Below are 17,138 nucleotides of genomic sequence, written 5' to 3' on the forward strand. Positions count from 1 at the left end.
AAAACCTTAGAAAAACCAGTCTTGAGATATTTCTTGGCCCAGTCTTGACGTTTCAGTTTGTGTGTCTTGTTCAGTGGTGGTCGTCTTTCAGCCTTTCTTACCTTGGCCATGTCTCTGAGTATTGCACACCTTGTGCTTTTGGGCACTCCAGTGATGTTGCAGCTCTGAAATATGGCCAAACTGGTGGCAAGTGGCATCTTGGCAGCTGCACGCTTGACTTTTCTCAGTTCAAGGGCAGTTATTTTGCGCCTTGGTTTTTCCACACGCTTCTTGCGACCCTGTTGACTATTTTGAATGAAACGCTTGATTGTTCGATGATCACGCTTCAGAAGCTTTGCAATTTTGAGACTGCTGCATCCCTCTGCAAGATATCTCACTATTTTTGACTTTTCTGAGCCTGTCAAGTCCTTCTTTTGACCCATTTTGCCAAAGGAAAGGACGTTGCCTAATAATTATGCACACCTGATATAGGGTGTTGATGTCATTAGACCACACCCCTTCTCATTACAGAGATGCACATCACCTAATATGCTTAATTGGTAGTAGGCTTTCGAGCCTATACAGCTTGGAGTAAGACAACATGCACGAAGAGGATGATGTGGACAAAATACTCATTTGCCTAATAATTCTGCACTCCCTGTATTGATGCGAGAGCAGCAAATGCTGGTGGATATCAAGTCACTGTAATCTAGTGCACATAAGAACGTTTTCTTACATTTTCAACCCCCTCTGTTTAGGCCTGATCACGTCAAACAAATCACCATCAAATCAGATGATGTACAGCTGTTAGCAAAGCACACTGTCTTCGAAAACAACATCAGCCGATTAGCAGACACATTCATAAAAATAAAAATTATATTGTTCACAGAGTCATGCATAATATTTGGACTAACCGTGGGAGCCCTTCTCTTGGGAGGTAGTGGTAAAGGTGGGTTGGAGGACTTGCGGCTAACCACAGCGCCAATGGCTGAGATTTCCTTGTCAAACATGGTCTTTACAGTGCTGGTGTGGACCAGGGTGAGGTGGGGAGCCTCCTTGGCCTGCAGGCATGAGCGAATGTACTGCACACAAGACAGGACAGGAGATTTTAGGAGGTTGTAGCCATGTCATGTTAAAGCAGCCTCTGGAGCAGAAAAAGTGCTAAAGTCACTTAAGCTAATGAGCTAGAGACAGAATAAATGAGAAGTGAAATTTAATTTCTGTACAACTTGTCAGCAGACTTCAATGTAACACGGAAGACTGCGCACAAACAATTTCAGATATTTCATTATTATCTTGATTATATTTTTAATGTTTAAAAAGCACATCATGCAGCCTGCCCACATGGATCCAAACAAGATTCAGATGCATAAAAATGTGACTACATCTTTACACTGCTGGACTAATAAAAACAGACCTAAGAAATCTATAAAACTAAATATTTCACGATTTCTACCTGGCAGTGTTCCCAATGGAATTTCAGACATAAATTAAAAACATAAAAAATAAAATAAATAAAAATATCACAGACCAAGCAACCACTTCATTATACTTAACAGAAAAACAAGAACTTATGAGACAGAAGCTTTCACAAAGCATAACATGTAGATACACATGCATATATTTTTTCTCAGCTTATAACAGCTACCTGCAAGCTAATACTTTGGCAGTTTTGAGTCATCCATCATACTGCTTAATATCACTTAAACTTTATCATGCTTAGTTGTTTCATATTCAGAATGAACTAACAAGAAAACGTAAGCTTGCAATTGATTACTCTGAAAAAATGTGCAAAAAACCCCACAAAACACAACGTATAATTCTTAAGGGGAATAAAGAGTAACTAGCGAGCATACATTTCAGCAAATAGCTGTAATTGTGCTCCAAATTGTCTGCCAAACAGTTGAAATGAGTTGTACATAAACACACACTTTATTTTGATTTTTTAAGAAATAGAACCCACACAAACCTCTTCTGAAAATATTTCTTAGAAACCAGTTTGATGCTGATGGTTCGAGTACAACCTTATACTAGTTAAACTTGTAAGAATCTTTCATTGCGATCAGAAAACAGGCTTTGGTGTGTTGCTGTCACAGTAATAACACTGCGAGACCCTTTTTGACCTTCAGTTGCGGTGGTCTCCCTATTGGTATTACTATACAGCAACAACAACATTTTAAGAAGACTGTATCTGCTATATCTGTGCATGAACCTGAAAGTGAGACATGTAAGTTGATGTTGAAGTTCATCAGCCACTCACAGACACTTAAACACAGCTTTGATATGCAGCCACTGACCTTGTATTGAATCAGTGGATGGTCTCCACCAAGGAATTCCAGACATTGGCTGACCCTCAGTATATACTGACCCCTCCATACCGCGTCCTCAGATCCGTGGGTGGTCAGCCACTTTTTCAAAGCCTGCTCCATCAGCTCATTGGGGGTGCAAGACAATGACACCTTCAGACTGGCAGAGTCCTGCAAGAAGGGAAAATAGACAGTCGAGTGTTTATTACTGGTCAAAATGTATTTGGGACCATCTGAGAATAAAATAGCTGTTTTTTAAAATCATCGTTTGTGTGTATATTTGGTCATATCTAGATGACCAAATGCTAGAAGGGTAAGACACAAAAATGAGCTGCAAATGGCTTTTATAGTTAAATGTTTTACTGCTATTTAATCACTAGACTCCACATTTGGTACCCTCTATGATTTAAATACAGACATTTCATATATGTATATATAAACCTAGAAGCTGCATTTGCTTGTGCATCTTAAACAGGAAGAGCACAGTAAAACACTGAGAAACAATTAATAATATAAGATCTATAAGACCATAATAAAAGTCTCTCTCAATTTTCATGTGTACAAGTAACTGATACACAGAGTGAGTTCATATACACGTAATCACTTGGTACACTGATGGCTGAATTCATTCAGGATTTCCACTGATATGTGTTCAAATACGTGTTAGCCTCCATTGCCTTATCACAGGGAATCTACCAGGTTTGCTGTGTGACCGCGAGGCTCACTGCGTCATGCCATTTATAGCACAGCACTGACCCGATACCAGAGATGGAATTGCTTTTAATTTCCTGGCGATTTAATAAAAACGGCCTTCATTAGTAATTAAAAAAAAAGCGACCTTAGCTGCATTATTGAGGATCTACACAAAGCAGAGATATTAAAAGTTTTTCCAATTACACGCTGGTAACTATAAAATCCATATTTTAAATGCTAAAATGAGACTTGATTTGGATACTGACGTAATAATCTATGTGAACATGGAGGAGGAAGTCTGTCAATGATTTAGACAGTCCACACCAAACCCTGGTTATTTCTGAACAATAAACGACACCACCGCACTTCCTGTCTATAATGTAGCTTATTGTGTCTGATCTCTCAAAATAAGACTTCCTGCCAATGTTCACCTGAGTGCGGTGGCACAGATGGTCAGTCTTTGTATTATGTGCATGTGTGTGCCTGTGATGTTGATCAAAGCTGATAGTCTGGAGTCTGGAGGGATGTGACCATCTGTTTTATTATTAAATAATATTATTTCTATTACAGAGGCAAAGAGAAAGGCCGAGACAGATGGAGGGACATAGTCAAGTGAGTTCAGAGAAAAGAGGGGAGCTCATTTTAATCAGCATTTTGGTCTCTTGAGCTGCCATGCTAATGTGTGCGTGTGCGCGCATCTGAGAGAATGGCATAATTTCACTGATGGTTTTGACCCACTTAGTGTCGTCACATGTCTTGCTAGTTGGGCTCAATCACGTGACTGTTGTGAAGCTGCCAACTGTGAGAGCAGGAAAAAGAAAAAAAAAAAAAAAGAGAGGCTGAGCTACAGTACATGTGCCTGCGCTGGTGGAGTCACATGGTTACTTTTGCTTCTAAAACAAGGTGGTTTTGTCTTCTGTAGTGGAGCAGTAAGTCACACGGTTATTCTCAATTCATTATGTATGCAGAGATGTTGAACAGACAAAACTTTACACGTATATTGTAAAGCTCATTACAAAACAAAGACAGCTTCTTCGTTAGCACTCATGCTATCTCTTTTCAACACCAAAAATATTACTCAAGTGTCTTGTCTACTCTTGCCGATTGCAGTAGAAAAATGATAGAATAGATATATAAATTAGCCACAATTCACTGAGGATCCTTCTCAGCATCGTGCAATATAAGCACAAAATGAAGCAACACAAGGATACATTATATGAACTTGTTTTAAAAATAGAAATTAAGAATTAATGTCAGAGCTGTCAAAACCCTCAGGAAAGGTCTAAGATCATCCAAAATATGTTCTCTTTTTGACTTATTCTTACACCGATAGTGCAGAGCCTGTTGAGAGGAAGTATAACAGGTTTTATTGATGCTGTAAAAATGATTAAAGCTGATGTTTTGAAAAGAGGACAGTCGTAAGAGGTTCAGCGATTGTGATAGAAAGACCAGACTGGATGAGGTGTTCTAAAGAAAGCTGCAACCTGTGAACTACATGATTGCGTTTTTCATCACAAACCTTGCATTTATGAAATTATAGGACTATAATAAAGAAAACACTTTTTTACAGAATGATTTTGAAGTGAAGGTAAAAACATCTATTATCCTGTTTAGGCCCATTTTGAAACAGAATGGCTATAAAGCTGTGCAGGACTCATTTATTCCAACCCATGTTTATGCATCTGAATGAAATGAAAAAGTAGCCTTCTTTGATAATAAATAAAAAAAAAAAACAAAAAAAAAAAAAACACAGACTAAACTAATAAAGACTAGTTTTCTGTTCTACTCTACAGGCATTTTTTAAATGCTTTTTATACCCAAATTTTCTATGTAACATTCACACTCCAAAGGACTAACTTGAGGTTCAGTATCTTGCCTAAAGATACTTTGGCATCCATACTGGAGCAGCCAGGGCTCGAACCACCAACCTTCTGATTAGCAGACCTGCTCTACCTCCTGCATCTATAGTTCAGTGTATCCTTTTTATTTATCCTACATAAACTGCCACTGATTAAGCTACCCTGCACTGTTCTGCATTACAGACCCTCACCTGGGACTGGTCAAAGTGGATAATGACTTTCAGGTCCACCAGTGCATCGTTGACTCCGGCTGCGATCGCGGTCACTGCCGCAGGCTCCAGCTGTGGGGAGTAGCAGGCTTGCACCCACTCCGAGAATGCCATCATTTGTATTTGTTGCATCCTCTCTTCACTGATCCGAAACATCTTACTCCGAAAATCCTTCACCTCCTGGTCATTTAAGGCATCAAGTTCATGGAGACCTAGAGAACACGAGTAAAGGACACCGTTACAACGTTGCAAAAGAAAGCTGTGCCACCACTTTAAGAAAGAGGGGCACTTGGATATCAGTAATTTGTCTACAAATCTAAATTGATGATTCTTAATGTTACAAGAAATCAGCATAAAAAAAAAAAAAAAATAACTGACTTAAACCAATTCATCAACAACTTTGCAGCCCTTCAGTTCATCTACTGAAACAAGCTGTTCCAGCTGTTCCCTATAAGCCAGTTTATTTATTTCTTCTGACTCACAAACAGAAGGTTTGAACAGCACATTGTGGGGGCCATCTGCTTGAGAGGAACAGTAAAGATATTCCCTCTCTTTTACATCATACAAAGCATAACAGGTTCAATTTAAAGACTGATAATGGTCAAGTTGAGTTTTTATTAAAAATGGCAATGTGGACTCTTAGTATGGAACAAAATTAATTAGCATTTTTAACCAAAGTCAGTACGAAACTTCTGAAATAAGAGAAATGAGTAGGAAGATGGTGAACACACTTGAACACAGAGGCTTTAAAATTAATAGAAAATGCACAACCACCTGTGGGATGCCAGACACCAGCAGTAATGAATGTGCATAAAATGATGACTGTCTCCATGTTGGATTACAGCAGAGCCCCTTAATATTCACACACAGAGGTATAAGTTGCTGTTGGGCTGATCACAGTCCACCCTCTGCTTTTATCACTGGATTATTATTATATTTTTTTTTAAAAGGGTACTTTTCATTCACTCTTGAGTAATGAAAACATGTTGACATTTAAAGGCATTTAACATTCATATGACCCTCAGCATTCAAGAAGGCTCTGAAGCACATTAGCTGTGTAGACCAAGTTTGTGTGGCTGCATTACTGGAGGGGGAAAACATGGTTGACACGTGTATGTGTGCATGTGTGCGTGTGTGTGTGTTGACCTTCTAGACAAGCCTGTGGGGTTCCCTTTGAAACACCGCTTTACTCTTTCAAAAGCCTTTAAGAGATCAGGTCAGACCAAAGTGGAGTCAGGGGGGAAGAATATCAATATCACCTGAGTCTTGATCAATTACACTCAGAGCCTCTTCTCTTCTTCTTTGAAGAACAAAGGACTTCCAATCCTTAATCTCTTGGTTGGAAGAATGCTGAATGTGTCTGTCTGTTTAATAATCCAATGGGGCTACACTACTTCCCTTTCATTACTGATTAACCTCTGTTATTCTCTTCACTAGTCACGGCATCATTTTGCCTTTAAAATCTCTGAAAAGACTTTCCACTATACTTTACCTGCAGCCCGCTGTAATGCGTTTATGCCTGCTTTCAGGAATCACTCCCGAAACTCAACGTTACTGTGCCTTCTTTCATGTATGATAAACAAACTGAGTGTTGATCATGAAGCAAGGTGAAAGACTTAACACCGCTTTTCCTCCAAATAGTTAATCACCTCAGAGGACTGGGCTGTTATACAGTAATGACAGAGCCCCTGTGTTCTTTAAAAAGGCCTAATCGTCAGAGAAAATGCAAAGTGACATGTGATGGAAGGCATGTCAGGAACACGTCCAGTCAAACATCACGCTTCTCTATCAGTTAGTGATAGAAGCCATCTGCACAGGAGCCTTGGGTCTGAATGCATGGGAGAGCGTGCTGAGTGGGAGAGCTGCTTAGCATACTGGAGGAGGTGCTAACGGCTCGTTGTGCGGTAGGAAAGATTTACAGTCCCATTTACCAGCTCTTAAGTGCTTTTCTTTATTGGAAATGTCAAACACGGAGAATAAAGGAATCTATCCGGAGCGGAGGAACGCATGTGAGAAATCTTGTGTGATAATGTACTGCTTCAAACCGAGCTAGAGTCTTAAAAGCGATGCTGCATTACCCTTGCCGATGAGCACGCCGATCTTGGAGTCCAACAGGCGCTCTGCTCGACCACAGTTGCGCATCACCAGCTTGAGAACGGGCAGGAAGGGGCGAACGTCGCACAACCGACGTGTTTCGTCCTCCAGCTCTTCGTGTACGGCTGCCTGGTTGACACACTCGAACATGTGGCTCTCCATTTCGCCGAGTGCAGGAAACAGTGGGAAGCTCTGAGCCTGCTTCCATAAGAGCTAGAAGGGAGAAGAACAAATATGTTCCACTAAGGTATTTTTACCCCACAAAAATCACATGGTGAGTTTTATTGTAGCCATTAGCCCATATTAAATAAATCTTACATAAAATGAGCAACTGTAATAAACAACATCACATTATGTGACAGTTTCATAAAACAAGGCTGAGAGCATTTTCAAGAATGAGGAATAGACGTGACTCATATCTTTACAACACAGTTTCTGGGTGAGGCAATCAGAGTACGACTCCCCTGCCTGCCAGCCCCTGGTGGTACACTTCATGCCCCTTTGCCCCTCACAGCCTGATCACAGGATGGGTGTCAAAGAGCGAGTCTTTTTGTGAGGAAAAAGAGATGCACTCTGGCAAAACAGAACAAGCCTCCTCTCTCCTCTCCACAGTTTGGTCTTTACAAACACTCAAAACATTTCCCACAGTTACTTTCTCTGAACTGCTTTTGTGAGCAAACACGTCCGTGTATGGGTTTATACCAGTGTGCAAGGACGCAGACCTCAGTGAAAAAAAAAAATATTTCAAATACCCATGAATTTCAGAGAGAAATCAGGACTTGCGGTCAATGAATAGCAGACACTCTGTACACACAGCAACAACCCACCTCCTCAGGCTTTAAATGGTGCCCTTTTTGGGGAAATAATGACTTTGTGTTTCAGTGCAGCACATGTTTGTTTTACACCAGAATTATAAAAATAAAAATTCTGCGCAATCCAATAAACATCCCTGTACTGAGAGCAATAAATGCTACCTTTGCAGGAGCTGGTACAGCTTAGGACTGAGTATCTGTTCTCATACAGTCAGTCATTACAGAAGGAATCTGATTGTGCTGTGAATGAGGGCCACACGCACACAAACACCTACGCTGACAACACATGCCTCAAAGTTATTTTCTTAGAGTTTTGAACCTCATCACGTCTGTGACTTCTGACCTCCACTCACATATGGCCTCATCACCTATAAGCTGACATCACGAGCCATTTGCAAACAGAAAAACACTCTGCCAGCCCCAACAATCACCTCTGTCAAAACAGGCATTGGATAATGTCTGACTGACTGACCAGCTGTCTGAATGTTGGGCTGCAGCCTCTGTTTTCCCTTAATGTGACAGCACGCCTACAGGCATGCAGGAACAACTACACAATAAGCAAAGGAAGTCCTCAAAGTAGGTTCCCAGTTTATTTTTATATGAACTGATTAAGTATTTAGAATAGAATAATCCTTTAATTGTCCCACAAGGGGAAATTTGGTTGTATCCGCAGCAAAACAAAAACAAAAAACAGATATACAAACAGAACAGGACACAGAACAGAAACACAATTTTTACATATTTACATCATGGACAATAGTTACCAAAGCAGAGTACAGTACAGTTAAAATGAGTGTAAAGATAGTATGCAAACAGAGCAGGATACTGAAAGATGTTTAAATAGTTGATGTGTAATATTAACACTGGTCAAAACAAAACAAAAACTTTAAATAACCTTGTTGCTTAGGAAACCTGTGCAGTCACCAACCCAGTGACACTCACCAGTTTGATGTGCTGAATTGTAGCCTCGCGTGGAACGTCCATCTGGATATAAATACCAGTGGGAAGCAAAAAGTCCACAGTGATCTGGTCCGGAGCGTGTCCGGCCAGAGGTGAGTGTGCCGCCCATATGTCCAGGAGGTCTGTCATGGCGGGAGGCATGGCAAGAGGCAGTTAACACCACCTCAACCATAAGGACCTGGAGAGACAAACAAATTGTACACTTAAGTTCATTGTTGTAAAACTACTGTAAAAAGCAAAAGAAAAAAAAACAACTAACAGATGCCAAATAATGAGTAATTCCTCACCTAACCCAGAATAAGCTCGACTAACTTAAGGGACAAGCTGACAGCATTTTCAAACTGATGTAAGAGATTTGAATATGGTCAAAAGGAGATGTTTAAGGCTTTTCAAGAATAAAAGATGTACACACATTAAACTTTTACTGCATTTCAACAACCCAGCAAACAGTTGTCACAAGTTTAAACTGGCATTTGTACAAAAAACAAAAAAAACAAAAAACAAAACTGCTTCTTAAACTCCAAACACAATCCAGCCTCACCAAACAACAACACCAACTTTTTAATCAGAGTTCCAGTTATACACACACACAAACACGCCCCACTATTGTGCCGTTTTTACGCTCATACATTCATTAGCGAGAAGTTGACAGGCGCAGATGATTCAGTGTCACTGTGTCCCTGTGACGGAAGCGCTGCGCCAAGTCCAGTGGGAGGCCGCTGCTTTAATTTGGAAGAGGGCCAGAGTGCAGAAGAATGCCCACTAAGCAAACAGAACAAAAGTTCAGCCTGCCTTCCCCTCATCTGACAATCTGGTGCCTCCGGAACAAACCACACATACAATGAAAACACTCGCAACGGGGTTCTGCATGCATAGGAATGCACACAAATATGAATCATGTATACAGACATTTACTGAATATGTCAGTAGACTCAGAGGCTGGTGCCAAAGTGAAAGTGAGCATGGTGAGGCTATTTTTGTAACAGTTCATTACTCATGCACCCACCCCGTTTACCTCGTAAAGTTCCATACAGATGGCATAAGTGAGTTTCCATCTTCTAGTGTTAAAAAAACAAAACAGAAAAAAAAAATCCACAATCTGGTTTCCATTTGGGCCTTTGCCTCCACCACAGCTGCACATCGCACCACTTCCACCTGCATTCTCATTACATTGTCCTCGAGTGGCCCGGGACATTAACTCTTCCTCCAGGCCACAGGGCCATCTCCATTCCAGCTCGATCAGCCCATTAAAAACAACAGCTCTGATTGCCTCTAATGGCCTTTCTCCTCTATGTTAAGTGCTCATGCAAGCCATATATGAGCAACCATTTCACCACGTGTCTGAGTGTGGTGCAATATCTGCGGTCCATTTGGAGCCACGATCCCAGCCATTTAACATGATCAACCATGTAAATGGAATCAGCCTCGTGCGTGTTTCTGTATGCTCTGGAACTATAGACTATTGCCTTGTCGTGTTCTCACACGACAAACAGAAAACCACAAGTAGCCACTGAGACTAACAGTCACAGGTCAGACAATGGCAAACTTGTTATGCCACAAAGGTGCGCAGTTACAAACACGAGTAACTTGACACCATGTCTGTCTGAAACACTGACAGCACAGCACCATGTTATCAGGGATGGATGAACGAGTGCAATGTGCAAGCTCATCTACGCATGTAACACCCCTCTCTCTAATTATATGCTTCAAAAATGACACTTTCACAGCAGACAGCTTGAATACAGTCTCATCCTGCTGTGATGCAGACACACTCAGCCGCTTTCGCTCTCACATACCACACACACACACACACACAGGTGAGCAGGGTTATTGAGGATGTGGTGGCAGTCAGCCAGAGGTCTGCTGCCAGGTCAGGTTTCAGCGGGAGGATCAGAGAAGAACAAGCGGCTTTGCAAGCTCAGTTAAAGAAAGAGCGTTTCATGTGGCAACAAACAGAGAAGCCTGAAGGGGCACATCCAGTTGGCCTAAAGTTGGCTAAGTAAACAACGCATCACGATGTTAGCCTCCATTCCCAAACTCCACAGGCAAACTCTGATGACTCCTGATGGTTGGAGGTGCAGAAATATGATCCTACTTGGATGCCCTTCGTTTTCTGTGCAATATGAGGACGATTATTAGGCAACACTTTCAAAAAACAAAGCACAAATGGATATTCCTTGTCTAACGTTTCTTTATTTTGGAATTAACCTCTCACAAATGTAACAAAACAAAAAAGAAAACAAAAGAAATTGCCTGGGAAGAACACAGCTACAGTCTATTCACATCCCAGAATCCTTTAGTCTTTTGATCAGACAGCTGCCAATGCACTGGGAACAGGGTTTGTGGGTAAATCAAAGGAGACCAGTAAAAGAAGAGAAGTCATTCCTTTGTTACGATTTTTTTTTATTTCATTAACAAAAAGGTAACGGAGAACCCTGACTAACAACTTTTGATATTTAGCAGACACCACAACCAAACCAAGCAATCACTGAGTTCACACCACAGAAGAAACAAAGTGAACCTTTGCTTCCTCTGAACTAGTCTGAATGTTGTGATGGCTTTCATGCCCAGATGCATTTAACAGTAACACTGGCATTACTCAGCACTCGCTTTCTAAAGCTCTCTCTGTTTAACAGTAAGAAGCCTGTGAGGCTCTCTACAATGAAGTGAGTGTGTCTGTGCATCTCTGTGTACAAGTAATTAAAAAGAAAAGGAGCAGGGCTTAAATAAATGGTGTATGCGTAAAAGGTCACGCCTGGTGATTAAGGGTCCTGTGACACATTTTCCTTCACACTGTGCTAAAAATAAAGATTCACAAAGAGGATCTAGGACCTCTTCACCTCTCCACTCCAAACCACTGTGCTCCCGTAAATGACTATACAGACAAATATATGCAAGACAGACGCTGCCTGAGTCAGCTTTTCCACTTCTGGGCATGCAGTGTGTACGCGTGTGTCCATGTGGGCATGACTGTGCACAAGATTAAAAACAAGCTTCTTTAAAAACTAAAACAAAAAACCCCAACATGGTCAAAAACTATTAAACATCACTTTAGGCTTGGCAATTTTCTATAGATTTCATATATTTTATAAACTAAAGGGCACATTGATACATTGAAAAAGTGATTTGGTGCTATTTAAATGAGAGTCTATATATATAGTTATAGTAAGCAAACAGCTTCAGCACTGATGCCAGCAGTGTACTTCTTGGTATACCGGTACTACTTTGCATATTAGCACCTGCACCACATTTCTTGTTTCAGTTTCAGCCACAAACCACAATGGCACAGAATGAAACTCAGCTTGAGAAGTTGTAGAATATAACAAAGATTATTCCCTCCACACAAACCATAGACAAAACATTCATATCACAGATAGCAAAAAAACCCCTGAAATTTGAATCAGCAGTGGGAGATAACCCATTTATTAAAAAGGAATGCCTTTATGTTTACTTAAAAAGCCAAAAAAACAACAGGAAATGACTACCTCAGGTATTACAGACTGGTATGCTACCACAGAGCCAGGCATGAATCAACTGTTTTTCATAACTTTAACGCTTGCTTTGAATCAGCTACACAGTCTAGTCTGTGTGTAGGTTGACTGAAAAGCTGTTAAGATCTGTAGTAGGAGTTTATCTGGCGGCTGTGTGGATAAGTGGTCAGCTGAGGTGTGTAGCCCTGGCTGTGATTCACCCATGAAGTAGTAGTAGAAGTAGTACTACTGCTTACTGTCATTAGGAGTGGACATAGGTGGTGGCTGTAGACGGTAAATACACATTCAGGCATAACGGTCACTGTGACACACTGTGACTGTGTCGGTGATTAGACATGTTTGTGTGCACAACTCTTCAGACATATTTCCACAGAAGTGACTGCTGAGCGATGCAGCGGTGTAATATTTTTAGGTATCGTGCCAAGTATGAGACTTACTTAAACACTTAATCTTTAAAGCATTCAATTTCTAACAAAATCAACTTCCTTTCTTTTGTATCGAACACCTTCTTGTTCATTGTCCACATGACTCATCTGATGATATAAAACCAAATCATCCTCACAACATAGGAAACGAGCAGGGACCAGAAATGAAACCAACTCACCAGCAAAACAATATTCTCAGTCACAAGACGACATCCATACTGTATCCGGGAGAAAACATGAATGAAGTGAGCGTATCTTTAGGGTTGACATGAACAAACCACATCCGGTCAGCCAAGAGTGCGCCATGTGTCACTGGCTCCTGTGACACAATGGTATACACCCACTTCTTAAAGAGGAAATAATGACACCAGACAGGAAGTGAGTGACAAAAAAAACAAACCAGGGAAAAAAAGTCCCAACTAGTCATTCATAAAAGCTGATGGATGCTGAATCACAGACTGGACAGGTCACTACAGAGACAGTTTTTAAAGAGGCATTTGCTGTGTAGTAAGACTACCCAATATACAATACCTAGTATATGCAATGTACTATACAATATGCACAATAATGCTTGCTTGTGCATAGAAAATCTGTCAAACATATGACAAGAGTGTCCACTCTGCCCACATGCAGCTCCATAGAAAGTAAATTAAGCAAATCCTTCCACAGTATGTTCAAGAGTGATATCTTGGCCACCAATGAGGCCAAAACATCGCTGTTGAACATGGTATCACTTGCAATGCCTTATTCAAGGCTATATGAATAAATATTAGAGAAGCCAGAAAATGAGCATCACATCGCGATCACACCATCATCTTGTATAAACAGGTTATTACATCTTCACTGAGCCACTTTATGCCAAACTTTCTGATGCATTACAATAAAGACAATTACTAGTAAACCTGGAATCAATGTGACAGATGCTGCATCACCATTCATCCACCTTGACACTAATCATATCCAAGCCATTAGGACACGGTTACATCACAGACAAGACAAGAAACAACATGCAAAGCTCCATCTTCTTTAATATCCACGTCTGAGAAATCTCTTGTGACAACTGTGCACAACCACATCAAACTACATCTATCTGTGACATCATGACGTGCCACTCCGCCAGATAAATAGTGACCGTGCAATACTGCGTTTAGATGGTATCAAGTTTGAATGACAGCAAAAAGGTCTAATATGCTCTCCTTGCATTCTATTTGTGTATCAGGAAGACCGGGTCATTAGCTGAGTGGAGGAGAAATGAAGCATGACAGACAGCAATGGAAACATCCTTTTCCTGTGCACCACAGATTGCTTTTAGATCAATGCATAATTCTTCTCATATTCCTTTCCCAAAGGGAATGAGTAAGACCCCAGGGAATTTAACTCCATGTTCAGAATATAACAGAAAGAACGGAATGAAGATTTGCCTTCTGATGTATGACTTAACCAAGCTCAAAAAAAATGCTCAAGCCTTAAGGGCTTTGAAGGGATTTCCAAGGTTTACAAACAATATTGAAATCACTGTTTAAGTAACTGTATGGTAGGCTCTAGGTCCTGAGGTAGCAAAGCAGGCACAAAGCATGATGCTCCCTCCACCATGTTTCACAGTTATAAAGTTTTGGTGTGCAGTGATGAATTTCTTTTAGAGTGCATTTTTGTATCCCATGTGTCCACCACACAATGTCTGGGAAGTGCGCTCATAGAAACATGCTTGAATACTTTTTCTGAGACTTTTGTGGTACCCTTACATCTTTCCATTAAGACTTTTAGATTAGATTGTGCAGGATGACCATTCCTTAGGAGAAGGTCATCTCTGAGTTCATGAACACTCAGGTCTTTATAAGCGTTTTTAATCTTTGCTTTGGTTGGTGCATCATTATTAATGAGACCTGTGAAAGTCATCACAGTTTTGCTTGCTCTAACCAATGAGACTTTATCAGTAACCCAATTTTGAGTGGAAGTATGGGTTGTAGAGATGATCTAGCCAAAACCCTTCCAATCTCACCCCCTTCATCAACTGGTACCTTTTAAAAGAGGACACATTTTATCCCAACTAGAACAAATATGTTCAATGAAAGTACAGCTGGTTCTCTTAGGTTAGGTTTGTCATGTTCAGCATGTCTGAGAGTAATAGAACATGTACATTTGAATATTCATGTATGCAAGATGTAACTTTATTATAACTCGCATACATGTAAAGATGCAACAAGCCTATGGGGTAACTATGCCGGGGGGAGAGTGGTTGTCTCATTATCACATGGTCTGTGGTACACACCCTAATTTCTTGAGTCCACATAGCAAAATGTCCACCCCCATTCCACCAGTTGGTGTTCAGCAGTATACAAACTGGTAGGTGCCCAACTGCCAGAGAACAATAAATAATGTTAATAAAGTATTTTTATGTTAATTATTAACATAATCATGCTTCAGTGGTGCAAGCCATCATATTGGGACATTGGTGAATCACTGAGCATGTTTTCCACGAGAAGATAAAGTAGCAGAAGCAACAAAGTGTGGAGGGAGCAATGAATAAAGGAACAAATACGCGGTGCAGATCCAACAATTAGTCTTGTAACGCTGTTGATCCTTGCAAAATACCAACTGTGTTAAGTAATATTAAGCATTAAGCAATAATTACTACAAATGAAACCAGCATAGTGAAGATTTTGAAACTCTGAATAGGTGTTCACCTTTTTAGCTTCATCACAGTCGGTGTCTGTGAGGAGGCAGGTGACAGAATAGCGGGTGAGCTCGTCTGATGTGCAAGTGTGATGTTCCACAGAGCCTGGTTCACTTCTCAGACACGAGACAAATAAGGACGGACACAAGTTACGTACAGATATAAATACAAGCAGCGCCAGCACAGATCTCTGTGACTATACTGTCAGACTTCAGGGCTGAGAGCAAAAAAGACGGAATGTTAAAGACTATTCAGGAGGGTCTGAGAAGCAGTCAGTTCTGAGATGGCTGGAAAAGAGAGGAGAAAAGATGATGAATTAAAAAGGGAAACAGGTGCAGTAGAAAATAAATGGGAATGTTAAGTTCATGAGTTCACTAAAAGACTCAAAAAAAAAAAAAAAAAGGGGGGGGGGGGAGACAAAAACAAAAAACAGACTAATCCGTGATAGACAATGAGATAAAAAGATAAAAGGCAGAGATAAAATGCAAAATGTGACACAATGTGTGACTGTAGTGGGTGGACCAAACTGGGCCTGAAGTCCACAATAAGCCTCTGTTTTTGCCAAGTGTGTGCGCGCATGTTTGTATGTGTACGTGTGTGCCACCAAGGCCAGTCCCGTGCCCTGCACAAACACTGCCCTTGTGTTGCCCTTGCCCTGCCAGCTTGGCCTCGCAGACCAACAAACACATACTGAGCAGTAAAAAACACAGGCTGAAGGGGGGGGGGGCATCGTCGTCACACAGTGCTAGCCATATTTTGCTGTGTGGGATGTGCAGCCTCAGGCGGCTTACTCACACCTTCAGTAGCTTTCACAGACGCACACCGGGGTCATCAGCATATGTAAATAAATTGCTTTGTAAGAGATACTTTAAATACAACACTGGAAATCCAGCTTTCATATGAGACATGCAAACAACATACCCAAACATAGCTGGTGCTAACCATACCTTTGTTGAAAAGCTAAAGATCTATGCAAACTCTGAACACGACCACATACGACTATTCAAAGCAAGCTCTGATACTAACGCAAAGGCAAAAGGAAGCCCTAGAGGGGAAATAAACCCCTATATACAGAGTTAGCCTTGCCCATCTAATTCTGTGAAAGAGGAAATGAAAAAAATTAATCGCAAGCATATCTAGACAAAGTACTACACCTCTTGTCCCCTTCTCTTACAGAAAACGTTACACAGACAAAGCATACTCATGGAAAGTGTTTAGGTTCTCTTCCTTAAATACACACAATGTCATTAAAACAGGAATCAAGTATGTTTTGAATACTTTATAGCAAGCTACTTCCTTATTTCTTTTCTTTAAACCAATTTGCATAACAGAAGCCTGAAAGTCTGACTTTCTTTGGAATCACCATCCATTAAATCATAGACGACATACACGCCGACTGGAGGTGGCCCGGCTAATTCTTCCCATTTTGTGGTTAGCTGTTCTACAAGCTGCTCTGTGAGGGTGACATAAGGATTAGCCTTTGTTCGATTTGACACAACAGCTTCTGTTTTTGAAAAGAACAGAGAAAGCTTTCCTCGGAAACTCTGACAAAGAGGAAACAATGAACAGCTATGATATGAGGGAGTGAGCATGTTGGCCACCTTATTTATATCACTTGGGATCAATTTATTCCTAC

General features: G+C 40.8%; 1 protein-coding gene across 1 annotated transcript in view; it reads right to left on the minus strand.

The window, feature by feature from the left end:
• Positions 1-17,138, minus strand: part of pik3cb (phosphatidylinositol-4,5-bisphosphate 3-kinase, catalytic subunit beta) — a 50,308-nt gene that overhangs the window by 18,603 nt on the left and 14,567 nt on the right. Inside the window, exons 3-7 of the mRNA XM_084950273.1 lie at positions 8,895-9,090; positions 7,125-7,353; positions 5,029-5,258; positions 2,277-2,456; positions 894-1,061 (exon numbers count right to left, since the gene is read on the minus strand). Coding sequence (XP_084806399.1) covers positions 894-1,061; positions 2,277-2,456; positions 5,029-5,258; positions 7,125-7,353; positions 8,895-9,053 — 966 coding nt within the window. The 5' untranslated portion in view covers positions 9,054-9,090. The remainder of the gene's footprint in view (positions 1-893; positions 1,062-2,276; positions 2,457-5,028; positions 5,259-7,124; positions 7,354-8,894; positions 9,091-17,138) is intronic.

The sequence above is a fragment of the Perissodus microlepis genome, chromosome 14 (assembly GCF_051167445.1).
Source record: "Perissodus microlepis isolate ML-2025 ecotype Zambia chromosome 14, ASM5116744v1, whole genome shotgun sequence".
Classification (NCBI taxonomy): domain Eukaryota; kingdom Metazoa; phylum Chordata; class Actinopteri; order Cichliformes; family Cichlidae; genus Perissodus; species Perissodus microlepis.